This window comes from Leptodactylus fuscus, chromosome 6 (genome assembly GCF_031893055.1).
Source record: "Leptodactylus fuscus isolate aLepFus1 chromosome 6, aLepFus1.hap2, whole genome shotgun sequence".
Classification (NCBI taxonomy): Eukaryota; Metazoa; Chordata; class Amphibia; order Anura; family Leptodactylidae; genus Leptodactylus; species Leptodactylus fuscus.
Genome location: NC_134270.1, coordinates 49,750,503 through 49,773,974, shown reverse-complemented (window position 1 = coordinate 49,773,974; position 23,472 = coordinate 49,750,503). Strand labels below are relative to the sequence as shown.

Sequence of the window (23,472 nt, the reverse complement as noted above, 5' to 3'; positions counted from 1 at the left end):
TCTTATATATGTATTTACTTTACAGGTAGCAGGACAAGAAGGGGTCGCCTTCACTCAAGGGAATGATCATGACAAGGCTCTGAATTATTTTACCCTAGCCATTATAGCCAGTAATAATAACCCGAAATACCTCCGTCAGCGCGCCACCTGCCTTCTTCATATGGGGGACTACCACAGCGCGGTCACAGATATGGACAAGGCCATCCAAAGGCACAGCGCTAATGACCTCAAGACACAAGTGGAGGACTTCTGCTGTAAGGGGCATCTCTTGTTATTACAGGATGATGAGGAATCTGCCTGCAGACAGTACATGAAGGCGCTGAGCCTGGACAGCTCTTTGACACTGCCGGCCATTAGCAGTACACCAGGAAAGCAACGGCTGGCGGAGATGTTCAGCCACGTCTCACATAAATATTATGAGCAGAAGCTTCTGGAGGAGTCCTGGAAAGTGACTGAATGTGGATTGCTTATCGATGACACCAATCAGGAGATGAAGAAACTCAAAGCCAAAATTAAAAGGGAGGCGTCAGGATGTATTGTCCATTAGGGAACATGCATAGAACTTTACATCTATAGAAACAGGTCAATAATCTTGTCCATAGGGCACAGTAGTGAGTATAGCGTAGTGAACATAGTAGATTTAATAGGTGACAACTATTTTCCCCAGCTCTAAATTGGCCCATATCAGTCATCAGAAGAGTCATAGCCATGATGGGTGTAGCACTGGCAGTATGGGATACCTGAGGGGTCCAAAGTCCCTTCTGTTACATAAAATAATAAATGATATTGAAGTCTAGGAGCTTCAGCTAATAAGCAAAGCGTAAAGCCACATACTACATATAGTTGTGCCCACAAAAAAAATTAGCCCTATGCATAAACATTGCTTTGTCTATTACGGCATACACTGTCTACCAATAAGTATTTGGACACCCAGTAAAGTTCGGCGGAGGTGAAGTTATGGTCTGGGGGTGCTTCTCCTGGTATGGAATAGGACCCATGGTCCCAGTGCATGGTAAACTGAACGCAGACGCCCATTGCACTATTCTAGATAACAGTGTGCTTCCTACATTATGGCAGTTCTATGGGTCGGACGAATGTTACTTCTAGGATGACAACGCCAGCTGTCATGTAGTGAGGTCTACCATGGCTGGGTACAGTGACAATCAGGTTAACCGACTGGACTGGCCTGCCCAGAGCCCAGACTTGAACCCTATCGAGCACCTCTGGGATGAGTTGGATCGCTGAACTAAGGGGTTCAGCAGCCGACCAAAATCGGTGAAAGAACTTACCTGTCTTCTCCAAGCCGAATAGAATAAAATACCACTAGCCATCATACAAGGACTTGTGGAAAGAATGCCCCGGATGGTTGAGGCTGTAAGTGCCGCTCGGACCACAGGTGTCCAAATACATAGTGGTAGATAGTATATGAAGGCCCCCTGTTCATGACCTCCATTTCCTCTTTGGGGCCCATCATGCAACCAGTTATGATATGGTTGGGATTTATGTGAATGATCAGGCTCAAATTGCCTCACAGTCTAATAATAGTAGGAATCTAATAGGAGGAGAAGCATATGTATGTGGCCAGCAACTGCAATACAGAGTTAATATTTTTATTAATAGATTAACCAAATCATCCTACAGGTACACCAGGGACGGCCTGATTTGCCAGATTTAATGCAGCCCTTGATGCACTTGTAGGCACATTTACATATGCATAAATAATCATTATCTCTGCATTGCTTGGTGGTCCGAAAGATATGTTTCTGCTCCAATTAAAAGCCACTACAGAGAACTATTAATGGTCTGGGAGGAATTTAGGACTTTAAAGACTCCTTTTATCTTTTCTGAGCCCAGATTCTCACAACTCAGTCCCATTCAAGAAAACCAGCATGTGTGCAGGATGTAATCCCTGGACTGAATTTGGCTGTATGAACTAAACTTCCTGCATTGAGAGATCCTGAGCATCTGAAGCGCTACTATACATAAAGCTGTAACACCCCTATAATACTGATCTTGCCATATAAGGAATGTACCATATGATGTAATATATACATGTATACACAATTGTAGCAGATTTCAACCTGCTGAGTGAAATATTTATTATTAAAATATGAAGAATTAATATGCGCTTTCTTTAATCTGTGTGTTAAAGGAAAAACATTAAATGATCACTAACTTTTCAGACACCTTAGGTTGGGTTCACACTAAAGTAAGTGTCCGACAGCTAGTGTCTGTTTGTGTCCTTAAGTGTCCGTTTACAATCATGTCTGATTTTTCAAGCAGGCAGAAAAATCCTGATACAGCAAGGTTCTCAATGTCAGACCCAGGCACATCCTGTCACTCCCAGGATCTGCCCTGAAGTGCAGGCTCTTCAGCCTTTTCTGGCCCAGTAATGAGCACTGCGCAATGGCGCTGAGGCCTATTCCAGACCTTCCCTGGACCATACATGTATCAGAAACCTGGGGCTGATATACCGGGACTCCAGCACTCTGCCTGTCACCTTCTCACAACTCGTAGATTATTCTTTTCCTGTGCCATGCCTGGTTGATGCTAAACATAGTGGATTCCTGCATGTATTTGCCCTATATTTGCAGTTTGGTGTTCCGGGATACTTTATATGATGGTCACTTGGGCTTTTCGTGGCTTTTTTTTTTTGTTCTTATACAGCTTTAATGAAGAGGGAAGGGGCATACTGCTCCTTATCGAACACAGTCACAGCCTCAAAGCAAAATGCAGAATATACTTCAGCCAAAATTGAGACATTAGCAAGAAGAAAAACTGATAGGACACCATGTATGAAGGCTTATGCAGGCATAGAACAGCCTGCACTTCAACTTTTGATGAAAATTCAGTTACCCTTTAAAGATATTTTACAATACATTTCAGAAAACCACTTTACTGTTAGGTCTGGTTCACATCTGCGTTTGGTAATCCGTTCGGGGAGTCCGCATGGGGACCTCCTGAATGGAATACCGAACGCATTGGCAAGTGGTGAGCAATGAAAGCACACGGACCGCATAGACTATAATGGGGTCCGTGTGCTTTTCCTGTGGTGTCCGCACGAGTCATGCAGACAGAAAAATAGATCATGAAGTACTTTTCTCTCTACATGTTTCGTGCAGACACCGAGCGGAAAACACACGGACCCCATTATAGTCTACGGGGTCCGTGTGCTTTCATAAGCACACTGCTTGCGAATACGTTCGGTATTACGTTCGTGGAGGTCTCCATGCGGACTCCCTGAACGGATTTCCAAACGCAGATGTGAACCAGGCCTTACCTGTGTATGAAGCATGCTTCCACTGCCGTTTTCTTTTTCTGCCACAGGTATCTCTTTAGCAAAAGGTCCAAGGTATCCAAACAGGACTAGGATTGTCTGCCATGGCCATGTGCATTCATATCACTGTGGACACTATCCTTTACTAACATAGTGCAACGAGTACCTGTTACACATCTATGGGAAACTTTACCAGCTTGGCAGTGATATGATCCAATCGGGGACTGGGAAATGTATGAGACGCTAGATGCTAAAGGAGTCTCCTACTTAAAAATTTTAAAAAGTCACTGTCAAATTTGTCCACATGCAACTATTAGCAGTAGTATATAGAACAATGCATAAGCTTTCATACCTTTAGCAATATTTCAGTTTGCAGAAATAAAGCTTTCCCTGTTCATGCAAATAAGCTAAATGATCCATGGGGGTATGCTTGAGTGTCCTGGTACACATGAGAATACCGCACTGGAAGGAAAGCGTAATAGGTATAATACATAATGATTAAAGAGCATCTGTCAGCTCTCCTGACATGTTTCAGTAAATACTTGTATTCCCTATGAAGTAACTGTTCTCTTCATTGTACAGTCTTTGCGTTCTACCTCCAGAACATGTATAAATTAGGCCTGACCTACATAGAGATGTTTTGTGATGCAGATAACTAAGATTTATTATAGAGCTACACTATAGCTAAAATTGGCATATGTTGCATCATACAAAGCCTCCATGTAGGCCAGATCTTATTTACACATTTTCAGGAGTCACAGAGGAACCTGACATTGTAATTAACCATATGCTGACCGCCCCTTGACTGTAACCATTCGGGCAGTAGGCACCTAACTCTGCAAGGATGGATATATACTTCCTTGCAGAGTAAGGCTAAGGCCCCATGTAGCGAACCGTAGCCAAAAAAAGCTGCAAAGAGAGTAGCGAAATGCATCATGTGTTTCATAGAAAGTCCGCAGAGCTTTCCTCTGTGGACCTTCTGCCCCTATTATACCTTTACGGGAAAAAAACGCCTGCCTTTCCCTAGGTATAATTGGCATGCTGCAATTTTTTTTTTTTTTTTTAAGTGTTTTTGAAATTGCAGTTTTTCTGCATTTCTGATTTTTTTTCTACAATGTGTGCATGGCATTAACCAGAATCCCATCCACTTTGCAGGTACTGTAAAACACATGCATTTTTGCACCGTGGGGCCCCGGTCTTAAGTAGTTTCACAAGAGGCCGTATGCTACCTCTTAAAATGGCTAGACATCTCACAGACAAGGAACAGACTGTATATTGCCATTGCTGCCTTCCAGATCAGTAAGCACTGTTTACAGCTATGGGAGACTTTCTAGGGCCTGCGGTCATGTGATCCACAGGGGGCTGGTTATTGTATGAGTTGCTGGGTCCTAGAGGGGTCGCCAACCTAGAAATTATCGTAACGGAGAGGGAAAAAAAATTAAAAATGTTAAAAGCAGACACATTTTCCCAATTTTTTTGCTTGTATTTTTATTAAAAAATAACATAAAAATAATGCTCTATATATCACTGAAAAAGCCGCAAAAAATTTAACCCTACTAAGAAAAACATTATAGCCTTAAAAACTACATGTACCAAAACAAACCAAAAATGTGTCTGGTCATCAACCGGAGGAAATGGCCTGAGTATGAAGGGGTTAAAGATGTTATCTCATTTACTGTAACAGATATGTCAGGAGAAATGAAAAATCTTCTATAAATCTAGTAATTCATAGGTAATATATTATCTGATTGTAGACATGCTTTTTCTTATCTTTCTGGCTCAGATCGCCATGACCAAGAGATTTATTGGATGGCAAACCAGCATTGAACCGCAACATATTAAGCTCAGCACAGAGGCTCATATATACTAGTGGTTATGACTAGACACTGGCATATACATGGTGCATCTATGGCGCCGTACGGGACGTCTTAATATTTTTCGACAAGCTACACATGTGGATGGGGATTTTCTAGAAAAAGGGTTTAATGTGGCCATAATGTGCACCAGAATAGTGCACTAGACAGTCTATAAATATGCTAGATCCATTGTCTGCCACTGTGATAAATCTGGTGTAGTTTCAGACTGCCTTGCCAAGTATTAGTACATCTGGGCTAGAGTGCCTCAATGTTAACCAGCTTCTGAACCTTGTGTACATGCTGAGGCTATCAGGTCTGCTGAGTGACAGGTGGTCTACGACCTGTAAGAACTAGATTATAGAATTCTATAAGGGGCGGCCCACTGACCGGTAAAGGAGATTGCCAGTACACTCATGGGAGAGCCTACACTCACCGGCCACTTTATTAGGTACACCTGTCCAACTGCTCGTTAACACTTAATTTCTAATCAGCCAATCACATGGCGGCAACTCAGTGCATTTAGGCATGTAGACATGGTCAAGACAATCTCCTGCAGTTCAAACCGAGCATCAGTATGGGGAAGAAAGGTGATTTGAGTGCCTTTGAACGTGGCATGGTTGTTGGTGCCAGAAGGGCTGGTCTGAGTATTTCAGAAACTGCTGATCTACTGGGATTTTCACGCACAACCATCTCTAGGGTTTACAGAGAATGGTCCGAAAAAGAAAAAACATCCAGTGAGCGGCAGTTCTGTGGGCGGAAATGCGTTGTTGATGCCAGAGGTCAGAGGAGAATGGCCAGACTGGTTCGAGCTGATAGAAAGGCAACAGTGACTCAAATAGTCACCCGTTACAACCAAGGTAGCCAGAAGAGCATCTCTGAACGCACAGTACGTCGAACTTTGAGGCAGATGGGCTACAGCAGCAGAAGACCACACCGGGTGCCACTCCTTTCAGCTAAGAACAGGAAACTGAGGCTACAATTTGCACAAGCTCATCGAAATTGGACAATTGAAGATTGGAAAAACGTTGCCTGGTCTGATGATTCTCGATTTCTGCTGCGACATTCGGATGGTAGGGTCAGAATTTGGCGTCAACAACATGAAAGCATGGATCCATCCTGCCTTGTATCAACGGTTCAGGCTGGTGGTGGTGGTGGTGTCATGGTGTGGGGAATATTTTCTTGGCACTCTTTGGGCCCCTTGGTACCAATTGAGCATCGTTGTAACGCCAAAGCCTACCTGAATATTGTTGCTGACCATGTCCATCCCTTTATGACCACAATGTACCCAACATCTGATGGCTACTTTCAGCAGGATAATGCGCCATGTCATAAAGCTGGAATCATCTCAGACTGGTTTCTTGAACATGACAATGAGTTCACTGTACTCCAATGGCCTCCACAGTCACCAGATCTCAATCCAATAGAGCATCTTTGGGATGTGGTGGAACGGGAGATTCGCATCATGGATGTGCAGCCGACAAATCTGCGGCAACTGTGTGATGCCATCATGTCAATATGGACCAAAATCTCTGAGGAATGCTTCCAGCACCTTGTTGAATCTATGCCACGAAGAATTGAGGCAGTTCTGAAGGCAAAAGGGGGTCCAACCCGTTACTAGCATGGTGTACCTAATAAAGTGGCCGGTGAGTGTATGTTTAGTAAACTAAATTTTGTGAGACTGCATGTCTTCACAACTGGCCTTGTTAGGCACCCAAGGTGGCACTGTGGCTTAGTTGGTTAAAGCGCCTGTCTAGTAAACAGGAGATCCTGAGTTCAAATCTCAGCAGTGCCTTTCTTTTCATCACGTTGCTTCACAACTTACTTAAGTGTGTGACTTGCTTGTCTGCACTCCAGAAAGAAGTTAAAACAAGTCGACAAGGATTTGAAGCCACGCATGCAAAGCACAAGGGATCACTTTAACCGCTTGGCTACCTTGTCCCTGACTATTACACTTGCAGCCTGATCTATTGACAAATTTAAGAGGATCGGATAGCTGGTACTAAGAAGTCCACTTCGTGTTTTTTAGACCACGTCACTATGCAAAGGTCGAAGAAAGAAGTTATCTGTCTTGGGAGATATTTATAGGATATTTACATGTCATATTTATATGACATCCATGTGCCGTCCTTGAACCAGCCGTGACCCGACATGTGCAATAAGCCTAACTTAGACGGCCCCAAAATTTCAGGAACTTGTAGAAGCTTTTGCAGAATGATGGTGCTGAAATTCTACTGTTAAATAGTGCACACATGGCAATACCTATATGGTATATAGCCTCCCTATGTGTAATAGGGACAGCTAGCAGGAGATCATGGCAACCTCTTTGACCCTGTGATGTCAGTGATAGAGACCTAAGGGGTTCAAAGGGGAGGGCACTCTCACCCCCAACTACTAAGATGCCATGATTGATAGTGATTAGAGATGAGCGAGTAGTATTCGATCAAATATCGAATACCATTATAGTCTATGGGAGACACATTAGATCCTCCAAGTTCAAGAAGTAGCAGGACGAGGAGCACGAGTAGGTTTTTGAATTGAATTCAATGGAATTTTCCTGCATGGTATTCGACCGATACGAGTATTCGATCGAATACTATTCGCTCATCTCTAATAGTGATCACAGTATCTGATGGATTCAGCTGTTGGAGCTGGAGAATTTTCCCAGAAGCCATGTAACAGGCACATCTCCTATGCCTGCAACAGAACTGCACCGTATTATTACACTATAACTATGCACTCAGCTTGATATAATAGTATGGTGAAGAGTGGGAAGGGGTTAATAATTAAGGGCATATGGGTTAAACCAGCGAAGTGGACAGAGTCTCCATGTGCTGCATGTCATAGAATTTTACCTCCAACTTGGCTAGTAAGCCCTAATTTCTTCAACATTAACAGGGCTTGTATCTTAATACATGGACCAAGTCATGTGAGAAATGCAGCCAAGGCTTCTTACTTGATGCCACTATGGACAAAGGTTATCTGATAATTGTTAAATGTGTAATTGAAATATCCAATCCTTAAAGCAGCGAACAATCACTTTTATCTCCGTCCTTGAAATTGTAGTGATTTCGAGTTCCTCTCCTCTCGCTCCTATGTATCAGGGGTGGCCATGCAGAATTTGAAAGATTCTATTTTGGGACTTCTAATAAATTGTGCTTTATCTTGGTGTATGAGGGTGAATGGTTTTAACTGATTTAAACTTGTGATACTTGGAATTACCCACGAGGGAGTCTTGGAAGGACTGATTAGCATTAGGCAATTTCAAGGCTCTGTAGAGACACTGTCCTTGTGTACACAAGGTCACTTTTAATAAATTGCAATTGGCATAACCGTCTGTCTCATTAGATACTTGTTCTGCAATCATAGTGCATTTGTGCAGTCTCGGAGAGGTCTACTGGTATTCTGAATTTATTAGTCAATGACATTTCGGATGATCAGTTGTCGTCTTCCAAAATATGCAGAAGTTTGACACGGGTGGATAATGAGTCACGAAGCTGCGCCTTTTATGTCTTCTCTTTTCTTCCTTGGATCATGACAGTAAAATTATTAAGACACTAAACGTTAATAAGGCATTAAGAATGATAAAGACATTCAAAGGGGTAAGGATTCGTGCCCGCTTATCGATGAAATAAGACAAAACCATTGAAGCAAAGTCACGTATTCTATTTAAATCACTACGAATTTGCAATATCTCGGGTTTTTCTATTAAAATGCTTTTCTTTAAATTAAAGCAGGTTTTAGATATTCCGTCACAGGCTGTGAGCTCCGTGTAAATGAACTGAATCCATATAGGTAGAAGTTTACACTGCTGGAGCCTAGGGTACACTTTATGTGGGTTATCATAGATGTCTTCTGTCTCAGTGTATAACCTTGTGTATTAACTGAACTGTCTGGAAGGTACAAGGACCCGGGCTATATATCTAATATTCATTGAAACGGCAAACATGCAGAGGTATGAGAAGGGGGAGAAGAGCGTATAAGCCTAAGGCCGCATGTAGCATCCAGCAACAAAAAAGAGCTGCGGGAAAAACTGCAGCGGCAACGCATCGCTTCTGCTTTATTTATACCTATAGGGAGACTGCCGGAGTTTCCGTAGACATAACTGACATGCTGCAATTTCCAAAACTGCGACGGCTTATTTTACCGCAGTGTGGGGATGGGACTGAAAAAAACACGGAATTTCCGCCACATGGGACCCCAGCCCAAAAGTGTTTGCGCGTACTTGTAAGTGGTGGGTGACCAGAATACATAGCTCTCTAATTCTAAAATATCTAACTGAGGTTCTCACATACATATATAAGATTTTGCTGAAGTTTTTTGAGCCAAAGCCAAGAATGGCTACAAAAGGAATGGGAACTATATAGGAAGCTCTTATACTTCTCCCTTCTTCTCAATCCACTCCTGACTTTGGCTCAAAAAACGCTGCAAAATTTGGAACAAAAGAAGATGTGTTTCTGCAACGTGGGCCTAAGCCTATGGATGTAGTGATATATTACAGGATATCAGAGGGAATATGGAAAAAAATCTGTACATGTGTTTCTCTGAAGCTCCCTGATGTCAGTATTCATAATTAGTCAAGTATGATGTGCACCTATGTGTGTATATAGTATGTGTGGGTATATGGTGTATATTTGTGTGCAGTGGCGTAACTAAGGTCTTGTGGACCCTGGTACAAACTTTTTTCAGGGGCCCCCTACCCGCTCCCTAGAAAGAATTCTTGATAGTGACGGTTACAGGTGCTGCAACGATATCTCAGATACTAGAAAGTAAGGCCGCAGCCACGACGCAGCGGTCTGTGGAGGCCACCATGACAGGGCCTGAGGAACTAGGCCGGTTGTCAAGGGGCAGAGCCTTCACAGCGCGAGTTTTTAGGGGGAGGTTATTTATCTCCCAGCGATCCCTCCACGCGGTCAGTACGCCCCAGGAAGGTATCGAGATACCGCCCACCCTTTGTGTTCATTTTTCTTTCGTGGGTTTGTGTATTTCTCCTTGTTGCAGCAGCGCGGCAGGGTGGGGGGTCTTTGGAGTTGGTGGAAATTTGCTGTTTGGGGAAAACTTGGTAGTCAAGTTCCCCTATCTTTAATTAAGGAGTTTAGTCTGGCGGGTTTTTGGACTCCTGATGGGCTGGTGTCTCGGGGAGTGGTTGATGTTTTATTAACTGTCATTCTGTATGGTATGGTGCCTCTGGGCCTGTTATTGCGGCTGGGGGTAATTTTGGTGGTGGACAGAATGGCGGCCAGACCTGTTTGGAGCTCCATGGACCTCCCCCCTCATCAGCTCGTTCTGGTAATTGCTAGTTAGTTAGGATGTTATGGTTAGGTAATTGGTTAACATTTAAATAATTATGTATTTCTTATTTATTTACAGAGGGATTAATATTTGGCATGTTTAATATTGTTTGTCACATTTTTAATAAAATGGCTGCTGTGGCCAATTAATCCAAAATTATTGTCTTTGTCTTTATTAATGGGTGTTGGGTATTGTATGAGGGGTATTATGGAGGTTTATGGGTTTACAGATAATGGTTGGTCCGGAAGGGGTGTAATGGTTAGTTTAATTCCAAGCTTGTTTCCTCAAGTGCCAATGTCTAGAGATACAGCTTTAGTACCCACAACTTCAGTTATCAAGAATACGGTGAGTGAGCAGCACAACACCAGGCATGTAAACAATACTGGGACAGTATAATATGCTCCAGAGTGACCCTCACCCAGTATTATGTGCTCCAGAGTGGCCCCCACACTGTATTATTTGCTCCACAATGGCCCCCACAGAATTATATGCTCCAAAGAGCCCCCCATCCCCAGAGCTGGTAGTATTATTATACTCTGGGGCGCTGGCGAGTTTTCAAGCAAGCCAAAGACCCAACAAAGAAACAAAGGTCTTCTGCATTTGCCTACTAAGACTGTCAATAAATAACTGACCGGCACCAATACACAGTAATACGGGGTCTAATAACTCTGAATTTGGCAGAATTACAATTTGTTTCTATTCTCCTCTTCAGCCAAATAATAATTAAAAAGTTAATGTCATTGAGGAAATATAACTCATCCTGAAAAAAAAGAGATAAAACATTATGGATCTTGGAAAGATAAGGCTATTCCTGATTTTTTTTTTTTAAGTTTTTCGATATCAGATATGAGTAGCAAAAATTCTCCATTTTAGTCATAAAGCTGTAATAATTCACAGAGCTTATCTGACTTGAACTCTTATGCACTCATATCACTTTGAGAGACATGACTTTGTTAAGCGCGGCAACAGCAGCGTCGCTACAGTTTGTGTCAGAGCCGGGATTTCATATTTTTCGTGAATAATTGCTTAGTATCCTTGGTGATAATGAAAGAGAATAAGCTGGAGGTGATGGTGGAGGGAGAATGTAAGGAGATGTGTGCAATGACAGAAGTGCTCACATTATAGGGGCAAGAAAAAGTGCAACTGTTGCAATTTTGGTTCTATAGCTCAGTCTACGACAATCCAGCTCATCACGAGCGTATGTGGAATGTATGACGGCCTGGTATAATGACTTATTTGTGCAAGATATTTTATTACATCAAAAAACTGGTTCCATATGACTGAAAAATTACCAAGGATTGCGCAATACTTAGAGCCCTGAATTTTCAATCAACATTTCCTAGAGAGTTCCGGAGCTCCGTCTGATCCTTGGTGGTGCTTTGTCATTATATTCTAGTTAAAGGATCCATTCTCATTAGATAAATTTCAGATGGACCTGGCTACTTCGCCTAATATGTATGTAGATGTCCTGATTCCTGATCCTTCATAGATGGAAGATGGAGTAGTAATGTGGTGCAGACACATGCCTTAACTAGTTGGCTGTTACAATACACAATAGACATGTAGATAGGTGGGGTCGGGATTCAGTCATTGGCATGTCCTGGTTTGCACTAGCCATTGCTAGATATAGCAGGCACGGCAAAAAAAGTGCTGCAGGGAAAATGTGGCGGCAACGTATCACGGTTTTTCCCTCAGTGCTTTTCACAGAAAGTCTGCAGTTGTTTCCCCTGTGGACTTTCTGGTTCCATTATTCCTATAGGGAAACTGCCAGAATTGACATGCTGCGATTTTCAAAACCGCAACGGTTTTGGAAATCACAGCGTGTCCACTGCCATATTTTTCCACAATGTGTGGATGAGATTTTCTAGAATCCCATTCACTTTGCAGGAACTGTAAAAATCTGAATATACACCACAAGGGGCTCCGATCTTACTCAGGTTCTATTGCACCGTGTAATGTGCCGATTGGTTCATGTCACTTGAGCTGGTGCATGTCATTGGGTGGTTGTTTTAGAAAGTGTCTGGACTGGATTGTGTAAAGGCTTTTCCAAGGTGAACAGAGTTGCACCTAAAGGGAGCCTTCACACGGAGTATACACTCCGCTCATTCTGAACGTAAAACTCGTTCAGAATGAGCGTGTAAAAACCAGATCCCATCGATTTTCATGGGTGCCGGCATATGTGTGCTCCCCATTGAAATCAATGGGAGGCTTTTTTCCCTATTGCTTTGAGTGTGATACGCGCGTATTTCAAAAGTAATACATATACTGATATATTTAGATGCCCTAAACCTTGAAATTAATTACCAAAATCAAATAATGGTTTTCCCTTTGTCAGTAGATTTTTAGTTTTTTAGTTTATAGTGAATATTCTGCTACTAACTGGTTAGAAGTTTTAGCCACAAGGGGCAGTATTACAGAACTTATTTGATGACCATGGAGGAACATTTAAGAACTAATATTATTCATTATAAAGGGCAATATATTTCTAGTTATATTTTTGTCCCTAGGAGCAGTATTATGGTTTCTATTAGAGATGATCGAATGTTTTAAAATTCGATTCAGCAACATTGACAAATTTTCAATCCAAAGTAATTTGCGGTGAACCGTGTTAAAAAACAGCTATTACCTGGCTGCAGAGAGCCTGTATAGTGGTGTAGAACACTGTGCCTTGTAGTGGTTCTTAGTGATGTCCCACTAGAGAACCTGAACCAGCGATACACTGATTGCTGGTTCAGCACTATAGACTGTAATACACATGTATAGCAGTCTATAGAGGAAGCTAGACTATGCAGACTCATAGGCTGACTTCTTCACCTCTGGGCAGGATCAACCAGGCACTGGGGGCTACTAGCAGACTGAGGTCACTGGTCATACCCCAGGCTGCAGAAGATGCATATTGGCACCCCCCCAGTGCTGGGGTGAGTGCTAAAGGGGACATGTAGCAAGGTGTAACCCCTTGAATGCCACGGTCATGTTTATCCACAGCATCCAAGGAGTTAAAAACTCTGATCAGAGCTGTGATCTGACCAAGGGTTACGGAGAAGGATGTTAGCTGTCAGTTACAGCTAACACCCGCTCTCGATGCAATGGGTCATCGCGAAGGGGTTAAAAGGCTGTGACATCATAGGGCTGGCTGCAGATTGGCAGCCCGCTTGGCATTATGAGTGATCCTGCTTTTACAGAGTTCCTTGCTCCATGTCCTAACATCTGCAGCAGCCATTTTAGGAAAAAAATGTAATTTATTACTACGAAGTGTGAGGAAATCCAGATTCAATGTGAATCGAATATTTCATGAAATTCAGATCAAATTCCACTTTTTCAGCTTCGATTCGCTCATCTATAGTTGCTAAATTCATATACCAGTATTATAGCAGTTATTGTACTTGTACATACAGATAGTATTATAGTTAGATTCTTGTAATAGAACAGAATTATAGCAGTTATATTCTTGTCCATAGGAGGCAGCATTTTGCTAGTCATATTCATGTATATAAGGACAGTGTTAAAGTAGTTATATTCTTGTATATAGAGAGCAATTTTATAGTATTTATTGTTTTGTACATATGAAGCAGTATTATAGTAGTTATATTCTTGTACACTATATGGGGCAGTATTATAGTAGTTATATTCTTGTATATGGGGCAGTATTATAGTAGTTATATTCTTGTATATGGGGCAGTATTATAGTAGTTATATTCTTGTATATGTGGCATTTTATACTAGTTATATTCTTGTATATGGGGCAGTATTATAGTAGTTATATTCTTGTATATGGGGCAGTATTATATTAGTTATATTCTTGTACACTATATGGGGCAGTATTATACTAGTTATATTCTTGTATATGGGGCAGTATTATAGTAGTTATATTCTTGTATATGGGGCAGTATTATAGTAGTTATATTCTTGAATATGGGGCAGTATTATAGTAGTTATATTCTTGTATATGGGGCAGTATTATACTAGTTATATTCTTGTACACTATATGAGGCAGTATTATACTAGTTATATTCTTGTATATGGGGCAGTATTATAGTAGTTATATTCTTGTATATGGGGCAGTATTATAGTAGTTATATTCTTGTATATGGGGCAGTATTATAGTAGTTATATTCTTGTATATGTGGCATTTTATACTAGTTATATTCTTGTATATGGGGCAGTATTATAGTAGTTATATTCTTGTATATGGGGCAGTATTATAGTAGTTATATTCTTGTACACTATATGGGGCAGTATTATACTAGTTATATTCTTGTATATGGGGCAGTATTATAGTAGTTATATTCTTGTATATGGGGCAGTATTATAGTAGTTATATTCTTGAATATGGGGCAGTATTATAGTAGTTATATTCTTGTATATGGGGCAGTATTATACTAGTTATATTCTTGTACACTATATGAGGCAGTATTATACTAGTTATATTCTTGTATATGGGGCAGTATTATAGTAGTTATATTCTTTTATATGGGGCAGTATTATAGTAGTTATATTCTTGTATATGGGGCAGTATTATACTAGTTATATTCTTGTACACTATATGGGGCAGTATTATAGTAGTTATATTCTTGTATATGGGGCAGTATTATAGTAGTTATATTCTTGTATATGGGCCAGTATTATACTAGTTATATTCTTGTACACTATATGGGGCAGTATTATAGTAGTTATATTCTTGTATATGGGGCAGTATTATAGTAGTTATATTCTTGTACATAGGGAGCAGTATTATAGTAGTTATATTATTGTATATGGGGCAGTATTATAGTAGTTATATTCTTGGACATAGGGGCAGTACTATAGTAGTTATATTCTTGCATATGGGGCAGTATTATACTAGTTATATTATTGTATATGGGGCAGTATTATAGTAGTTATATTCTTGCATATGGGGCAGTTTTATACTAGTTATATTCTTGTACATAGGAGCAGTATTATAGTAGTTATATGCTTGTGAAATAGGAGGCAATATTATTAATAGCAACACTGGGGTCAGTGTCATAGTGCTTATAATCTTGTCTTTAGTGGGCAGTATTATATCGGTTATATTTTTGTTCATGGTGACAGTATTGTAGTATCTGTATTCTTATGGCATCACCCAGCTCCTGGGTACCTGGGGCCATTTTTGCCTATTCCAACACCTATGATGTCATATGCACTATGTAAGTGATTACATCACACTGTAAAGTATATGCAAACTCTATAAATAATACAGCAGAATATCTCAGCACATCCTTGTCCCATATTCCTATGGTGCTAATGGTTTTATGTAACAGTGTGACTTAGTAGTGGTTAAGATTACAGTCTTGGCTGCCATTAGAACTTAATCCTAAAAAGTGAACACCCGTTTATAGAATAATAAATGTGCGTTGAGCGGTTGTCTGTGCCTTTTCCTACTCCTCTTGGAATGCTTTACATAAGGGCAGAGGAAGAGGCAACAAGCAGCAAAATATCTTTCAGGGTAATAAGAGTATGAATATTTGCCCCATCTTGGGGCACGGTGGGATAGTTGTGTCAATAATCCATAGAGAGAACCAGATTTGATGCAAATTGATGTTTTGGATCTGATAAGTCTAGGTATATACAGGCACATTGCACAGAGCTGTATTGGATCAGCAGGAGTTAATGTAACGATAACCTTGGTCGTGTATTACCAGTGCTGGAAATTCATTGGGTAATCTCAGACACCTGAGTGTGATGAGACTGCGAGACCAAGAGCGGACAAAAAAATGTAGAGAGTGAAAAGGAAGGTTTATAGTCTGAGCACTTTGTGGGAAAGCATCTTGCTGGGAAAAGCTGCTTCTAATAAGCTGCTGTTCAGAACAGCCATTGGCTCCAGCTGAAAATGTAAATATCACAGGTGAATTTTTTTTTTACATCCGCTCAGTACTTGCCAGTGACTGCAGAGAAAATCTTCACATTACACAGGTGAGAGGACATTATACAAGCTAGAGAATAACTAGAAATGTATGCTGTATAATAATAGGAAGGGTGCGTATAAGGATGTGTGTGTACAAAGAGGAGAAGGGTATTTATATTATTTCATAACATATGTCAATATTTATCTAATTATAATTACTTTTAGTATTTCATTAATTAATTTCATAACTAAATGATGTAACTTAATTAATACTGAAAACTAAAAATATATGTTTCATGAATTTTATTTTTATTAAAATAAAATGTGTTTTTAAATTTTTTTATATTAAAAAATACTCTCATCTAAAGGAATTGTTTAGTTACAGTCTATACTGAATTTCCCCATGTAGGGACTATTAAAGGATTATTTTATCTTATCTGGCCCTTTTTAAGTTTTCATGATATTAAACTTTGCAGCTGGGTCACTATGAAGCTTTGAAGCAGTAAAATAATCATTGTGCAGATGTTACAATGGATTCACGAATGCTTATGAAATATTGATGAATTCAACCATTTGATTAAACTTTAATCCACGTTTTTTTTATACAGTAGGCAGAAGAGAACGGCATACTAAAAAAAAAAAAAGTAAAGTTTTGTTTTTAAAAGATTTCTAATAATAATGATCAGAAATTCCGCAAGTATTTATTAGCGGGACAAGTATTATTTCTGTGTATAGGTAGAGAAATATTCTCTTCGAGTATGATATTTTTGCATTTTTTGCAAATTTATTTCTATTCTATTGGCTATTTTTTTTCCCAAGTACAGCAAAAATTGAATACCCTAATAAGGTACATGAGTCAAGAGGCAAAAAAATACCTGAACAAGTTTTCAGGACCATCTAACCTTTTAACCTGGTTTCTTCTTTTAGCAAAAATTTACTTAAAAAGTTGAGCAACTTTGTAAATAGTTTGTGCATTTTTGAACTGGTTTTGAGTTTTTCAATATAACTTTCTCCACTATTATATTATGTAGCATTTCTACGCTATATTCAATATTGCTTTTTCCATTATTATATTGTGTAGCATTTCTACTCTATATTCAATATTACTTTCTTCTGGTATTACATTGTATGGTATTTCTACTCTATACTCAATATTACTTTCTCCATTATTATATTGTGTAGCATTTCTACTCTATATTCAATATTACTTTCTCCACTACTATATTGTGTAGCATTTCTACTCTATATCCAATACTACTTTCTCCACTATTATATTATGTAGCATTTCTACTCTATATTCCACATTACTTTCTTCGGTATTATATTATGTAGCATTTCTACTCTATATTCAATACTACTTTCTTTGGTATTATATTGTGTAGGATTTCTACTCTATATTTAATATTACTTTCTCCACTATTATATTACTGTATGTAGCACTTCTACTCTATCTTTTATATTTTTATTCGTACTATTATTGGTATCTTTTTTCTTTCTATTCAGTGCTATCCTGTAAATGTCTTCCTCAATATTTATTTTACTCACGATTTGAGGGAATAGGGAACAATAGGGGCCACATGGGCCGATGTTGATATGATATATTTGGGCACAGTTTATATGTGTATGTTTTGCAACTTGGAAAATTGGGTGAAAATTAAATTTTTATCTAAGGTTGCACGATTGAGATTTATACCTACCAAGAAGGTGCACCAGTGACTTTTTACAACACTGACACAGACCATAACCCACTAACCCTAACCTCACTCCTTTCCCATCCTTCTTATGATCTACTGATGGGGGTCTCAATTAATTGCCAACATTGTATTTCCTACGGAAAGTGAAGATGCGTAAGGTTATGATGGGGAAGGTGGATGGAGCCAACAAGAGCTAGAACTCCTTTACTCTCCTATCCCATACTAGTTGCTATATGGTTCCTTCAGTTTCACTAATACATCTACAGCTATACTTAATCCTTCACGTGAATAGAAATGTGCAGAACTTTCCATAAGCCGATATAAAATAGGAATAATTAAGTGGAAAAGTAGTGGCTGGAATTAAATGGAAATGAGGAAACATAATCTATTTCTTCTTCAGAAATTCCTAATACATTTTAATGTAACATAAGTAGGCAAGGCTATTATTAGATTAGGGTTTTCTGCCATCAATCTGCCATGAAATAGGATGCATGTGAAAAGGGTGATTGTGTAATTCACAAGACTATTATATCCTATGGGGCAACCATCGGAGTGGCAAGAAATGAAATATAATATCACATATTGCAGATAAGTAAAATGTGTCATAAATTGTAGGATTGTATAGAATATGGGACATAAAGAAGTCATATGAATATATAAAGTACCCTGGTGGCCAGTGGTATAACAGAGCAATGTCCTAGTCTATGTGGTGCCTCATTTTAGATGAATTTTGGGTCAATGACTTGTTACGCCTATGGTGGCCTATTAGTCGTGTACATAGTGTCCTAGCTCAGATGATGTATGGTTAATTAAAGTGCCAATCCCTGCTGGTCAGTTATTAAGGATATTGTGGCCTATTCGGGATGATCTGGTTAATGAGTCAATCTTTGGTAGTCAGTGGTTTATACAGTGTAGTCAGTGGTATATTCTATAAGGTTCCTGGTTGACAATAATATGTTATACGTCCACTCCTGGTGATATTGCAATCTGGTCCCTGGAAATCCGTGGTACATGCTGGCTCTAGTTCCTGGTGGCCCTGATCCTTGAGGGTCAGTGGTATATATATACTATTCCTGGGTTTCAATGGTGAATCATTTGTCTGATCCCTGGTGTTAATACTACATACAGCCTATTATCTAAGTGGTATATGGTCCCTGAGGGACAGTGCTATACTCCATTCCCTGGTGAACAGTGGTATATACTGTACAATAGTATGAGCACTACCTGGTTCTTTTGGGTTTGATGTAACCCATAAATTCACTAATATCCACTTACTCCTGTTTGATACAGTGTCTTAGTGACAGGTCTGGATGCTGTTTGCTCGATAGGAGATTTTCTAGAAAGATGGTGGAGAATAATATCATAACTTAGAGTTTAATGACCTGGACATTCTTTCCACATAAGTTAATGTCTTGAATAATAAGAAATACTAAATACTATAAACAGACATAACCCTGAGAGTATGAGATGACAACACTTGATAAACATTTCAGCGCATCGTCTCAATGAGGCTTCAAGTCATTGAAGTTCATTTACAATAGTTATAAACAGATTGTAGCAGAGCTGAGTTTGTTGCTTAGCTGTTTTAATACTATGTCCTAAGGCTTTACATAGGCTCGTAAGTAACACTACCCCATTGTGTTAACATACAGAGATAGCAATGTGTACAGAACTGTCATTTTACCTATGGTACAGAATATTGAATATACAGTCCTATGAAAAAGTTTGGGCACCCCTATTAATCTTAATCATTTTTAGTTCTAAATATTTTGGTGTTTATAACAGTCATTTCAGTTTGATATATCTAATAACTGATGGACACAGTAATATTTCAGGATTGAAATGAGGTTTATTGTACTAACAGAAAATGCGCAATATGCATTAAACCAAAATTTGACCGGTGCAAAAATATGGGCACCTCAACAGAAAAGTGACATTAATATTTAGTACATCCTCCTTTTGCAGAGATAACAGCCTCTAGTCGCTTCCTGTAGCTTTTAATCAGTTCCTGGATCCTGGATGAAGGTATTTTGGACCATTTCTTTCTACAAAACAATTCAAGTTCAGTTAAGTTTGATGGTCGCCGAACATGGACAGCCCGCTCTCAAATGATCTGAAAACAAAGATTGTTCAACATAGTTGTTCAGGGGAAGGATACAAAACGTTGTCTCAGAGATTTAACCTGTCAGTTTCCACTGTGAGGAACATAGTAAGGAAATGGAAGACCACAGGGACAGTTCTTGTTAAGCCCAGAAGTGGCAGGCCAAGAAAAATATCAGAAAGGCAGAGAAGAAGAATGGCGAGAACAGTCAAGGACAATCCACAGACCACCTCCAAAGAGCTGCAGCATCATCTTGCTGCAGATGGTGTCACTGTGCATCGGTCAACTATACAGCGCACTTTGCACAAATAGAAGCTGTATGGGAGAGTGATGAGAAAGAAGCCGTTTCTGCACGTACGCCACAAATAGAGTTGCCTGAGGTATGAAAAAGCACATTTGGACAAGGCAGCTTCATTTTGGAAACAAAGATTGAGTTGTTTGGTTATAAAAAAAAGGCGTTATGCATGGCGTCCAAAAAGAAACAGCATTCCAAGAAAAACACATGCTACCCACTGTAAAATTTGGTGGAGGTTCCATCATGCTTTGGGGCTGTGTGGCCAATGCCGGCATCGGGAATCTTGTTAAAGTTGAGAGTCGCACGGATTCCACTCAGTATCAGCAGATTCTTGAGAATAATGTTCAAGAATCAGTGACGAAGTTGACGTTACGCCGGGGATGGATATTTCAGCAAGACAATGATCCAAAACACCGCTCCAAATCCTCAGGCATTCATGCAGAGGAACAAATACAATGTTCTGGAATGGCCATCCCAAGTCCCCAGACCTGAATATCATTGAACATCTGTGGGATGATTTGAAGCGGGCTGTCCATGCTCGGCGACCATCTAACTTAACTGAACTTGAATTGTTTGTCCAAAATACCTTTATCCAGGATCCAGGAACTGATTAAAAGCTACAGGAAGCGACTAGAGGCTGTTATCTTTGCAAAAGGAGAATCTACTAAATATTAATGTCACTTTTCTGTTGAGGTGCCCATACTTTTGCACCGGTCAAATTTTGGTTTAATGCATATTGCACATTTTCTGTTAGTACAATAAACCTCATTTCAATCCTGAAATATTACTGTGTCCATCAGTTATTAGATATATCAAACTGAAATGGCTGCTGCAAACACCAAAATATTTAGAACTAAAAATGATTAAGATTAATAGGGGTGCCCAAACTTTTTCATAGGACTATATTACTTAATATGTGTATGTCATTGGAATATGTATCTGATTCATAATGGCCTGATGGTTTTTACCACGGGGTTGGGTTGGAGGGTATTTTAGTGTCTTGCAATGTTTCTTCAGAAATTCACTAGTGCATCTGTTCATTGACAGTCACAGAAATGTATCTGATAAGGGGGCCACACGGTGGCTCAGTGGTTAGCACTGCAGCCTTGCAGCGCTGGAGTCCTGGTGTTCAAATCCCACCAATGGCAAAAAACCATCTGCAAGGAGTTTGTATGTTCTCCCCATGTTTGCATGGATTTCCATCCCATATTCCAAAAAAAGACATACTGATAGGGAAAAATGTACATTGTGAGCTCTATGTGGGGCTCACAATCTACATTTAAAAAAAAAAAAAAAAAAAAAGAAATGTACCTGATAAAACAGGACAAAGGCGTTTTTAACTTTTATTTCTTCCAAAATGCCCCAGTGATAAAGGGATTAATATACACTAATAAGAAATCCCATCAATTCTTCTAGGTACACATGCACATAGTTTTGGAAGGAACTCGGCAGGGATGTTGTCCGAAACACCTAGGAGAACTAACCACACCACAGATCTTCTGTGGCTGTAGGCTTGCTCCAATCTATCTCTTCATGTAATCCCAGACAGACTGGATGATATTGAGATCAGGCCTCTGTGGGGGTCATATCATCACCTCCAGGACTCTTCCTCCAAAGGATGGTCACACCAAATACTTATGTGATTTAGATTTCTCTTTTGTTCATTCAATTCATTTTGGGGATAATCGTACACATCAAGGAGAGTGTGTGCCTACATAGGCAGTACGGAGACTTACAAGTCATTCCTGCTCCGCTAGGGATTCTGGGTAAAAATTGCCAAATTAGTATTTCTATTCTGTTCCTTTTGGAATAGAAACACTAATTTGGCAATTAAATCCACATCATGATTAAAATAGACTTTGTAACTGAGTCATGCATGATGTTAAGGATGCTGCCCTCTAGAGGGTGGCGTACAGAGTGCACTGTTCTCCTAATTACATCCTGGAGAATAGATTTGCATATTTTTAACCCTCAATTCATTTTGTTAATTGATCAAAAATAATCTATTAACACTTCTATTTTTGAAAGTATTCTTACGTTGCAGCAGTTTTTTTAAAACACGTTTCAAACCTCTGCACAATACTAAATACAGTCATGGTTGTAAATGTTTGCAACCCTGAAATATTTAAGTATTTCTCCAAGAAAATTAATAGAATTACACATGTTTTGTTATAAACATGTTTTTTTCCTTTGTGTGTATTGGGAAAAAAAACAACAGAGAAAAAAAAGCTAAAAATTCCATAATTTCATGCAAAACTCCAAAAATGGGCTGAACAAAATTACTGGCAACCTCAACTTAATATTTGGTTGCGCACCCTTTGGTTAAAATAACTGAAATCAATCGCGTCCTATAACCATCTACCAGCTTCTTACACCTCTAACTGGAATTTTGGACCACTCTTCTTTTGCAAACTGTTCGAGATCTCTCGTATTTGAAGGTACCTTCTCCCAACAGCAATTGTAAGATCTTTCCACAGGTGTTCAATGGGATTTAGGTCCAAACTTCTGAACTCTCCAATGCTTAGTTTTTATTCTTTTCTAGATACTTCTCAAAATATGTTTTGGGTCATTGTCTGCTGGAAGACACAAGACCTAGGATGTCAACCCAGTTTTCTGACACTGGGTCCTACATTCGATCAAATATTACGGTATTCAACATATTCTATTTCGATCGAATACCAAGCTGTAAATGCAGTAAAAATTTGTATCCCCTTCCACCTTCCCTGGCGCTTTTTTTGCACCAATAACTGCAGGGAAGGTGGGACAGGAAGCAGGAAAACGTAGGCATCGAAAAAAAATAGGAAAAAGGCATTGGCTGGCTATATCAGGTGACCTCGGATTTATAAAAATAGTGTCAGCCGTATTCGTGTCAGATGCAGTTTGGTGAGAGATGGAGAGACATCGTAGTGAGGGTCAGATAGCGATTAACTTCTGCTAGGCAAGAAAGCTGAAAACAAAAAGCTCTTTTCAAAGCTACACTGCAGGAAGAGTGTATATACTGAACCGTATATACACTCAACCTGCCAAAACTTCACAAAAGCCCTTTTTAGGGCTCAAATTTATTACAAGTGGTATACACTATATACCTGTCCCATAG

The 23,472-nt window shown here is 39.6% G+C and overlaps 2 protein-coding genes and 1 non-coding gene across 3 annotated transcripts in view; all 3 read left to right on the top strand.

Annotated features, from left to right (window-relative positions):
- TTC34 (tetratricopeptide repeat domain 34) overlaps positions 1-598 on the top strand; it is a 49,031-nt gene extending 48,433 nt beyond the window's left edge. The window contains exon 7 of the mRNA XM_075279931.1: positions 26-598. Coding sequence (XP_075136032.1) covers positions 26-547 — 522 coding nt within the window. The 3' untranslated portion in view covers positions 548-598. The remainder of the gene's footprint in view (positions 1-25) is intronic.
- A 6,253-nt stretch (positions 599-6,851) lies between these two features.
- Positions 6,852-6,925, top strand: TRNAT-AGU (transfer RNA threonine (anticodon AGU)). Its single transcript has one exon. It is a non-coding gene; the product is annotated as a tRNA-Thr (tRNA).
- Positions 6,926-16,249: 9,324 nt separating this feature from the next.
- The window catches only part of MMEL1 (membrane metalloendopeptidase like 1), a 142,250-nt gene continuing 135,027 nt past the window's right edge, over positions 16,250-23,472 (top strand). The window contains exon 1 of the mRNA XM_075279935.1: positions 16,250-16,353. The gene's annotated coding sequence lies outside the window, so the exon portion shown is untranslated. The remainder of the gene's footprint in view (positions 16,354-23,472) is intronic.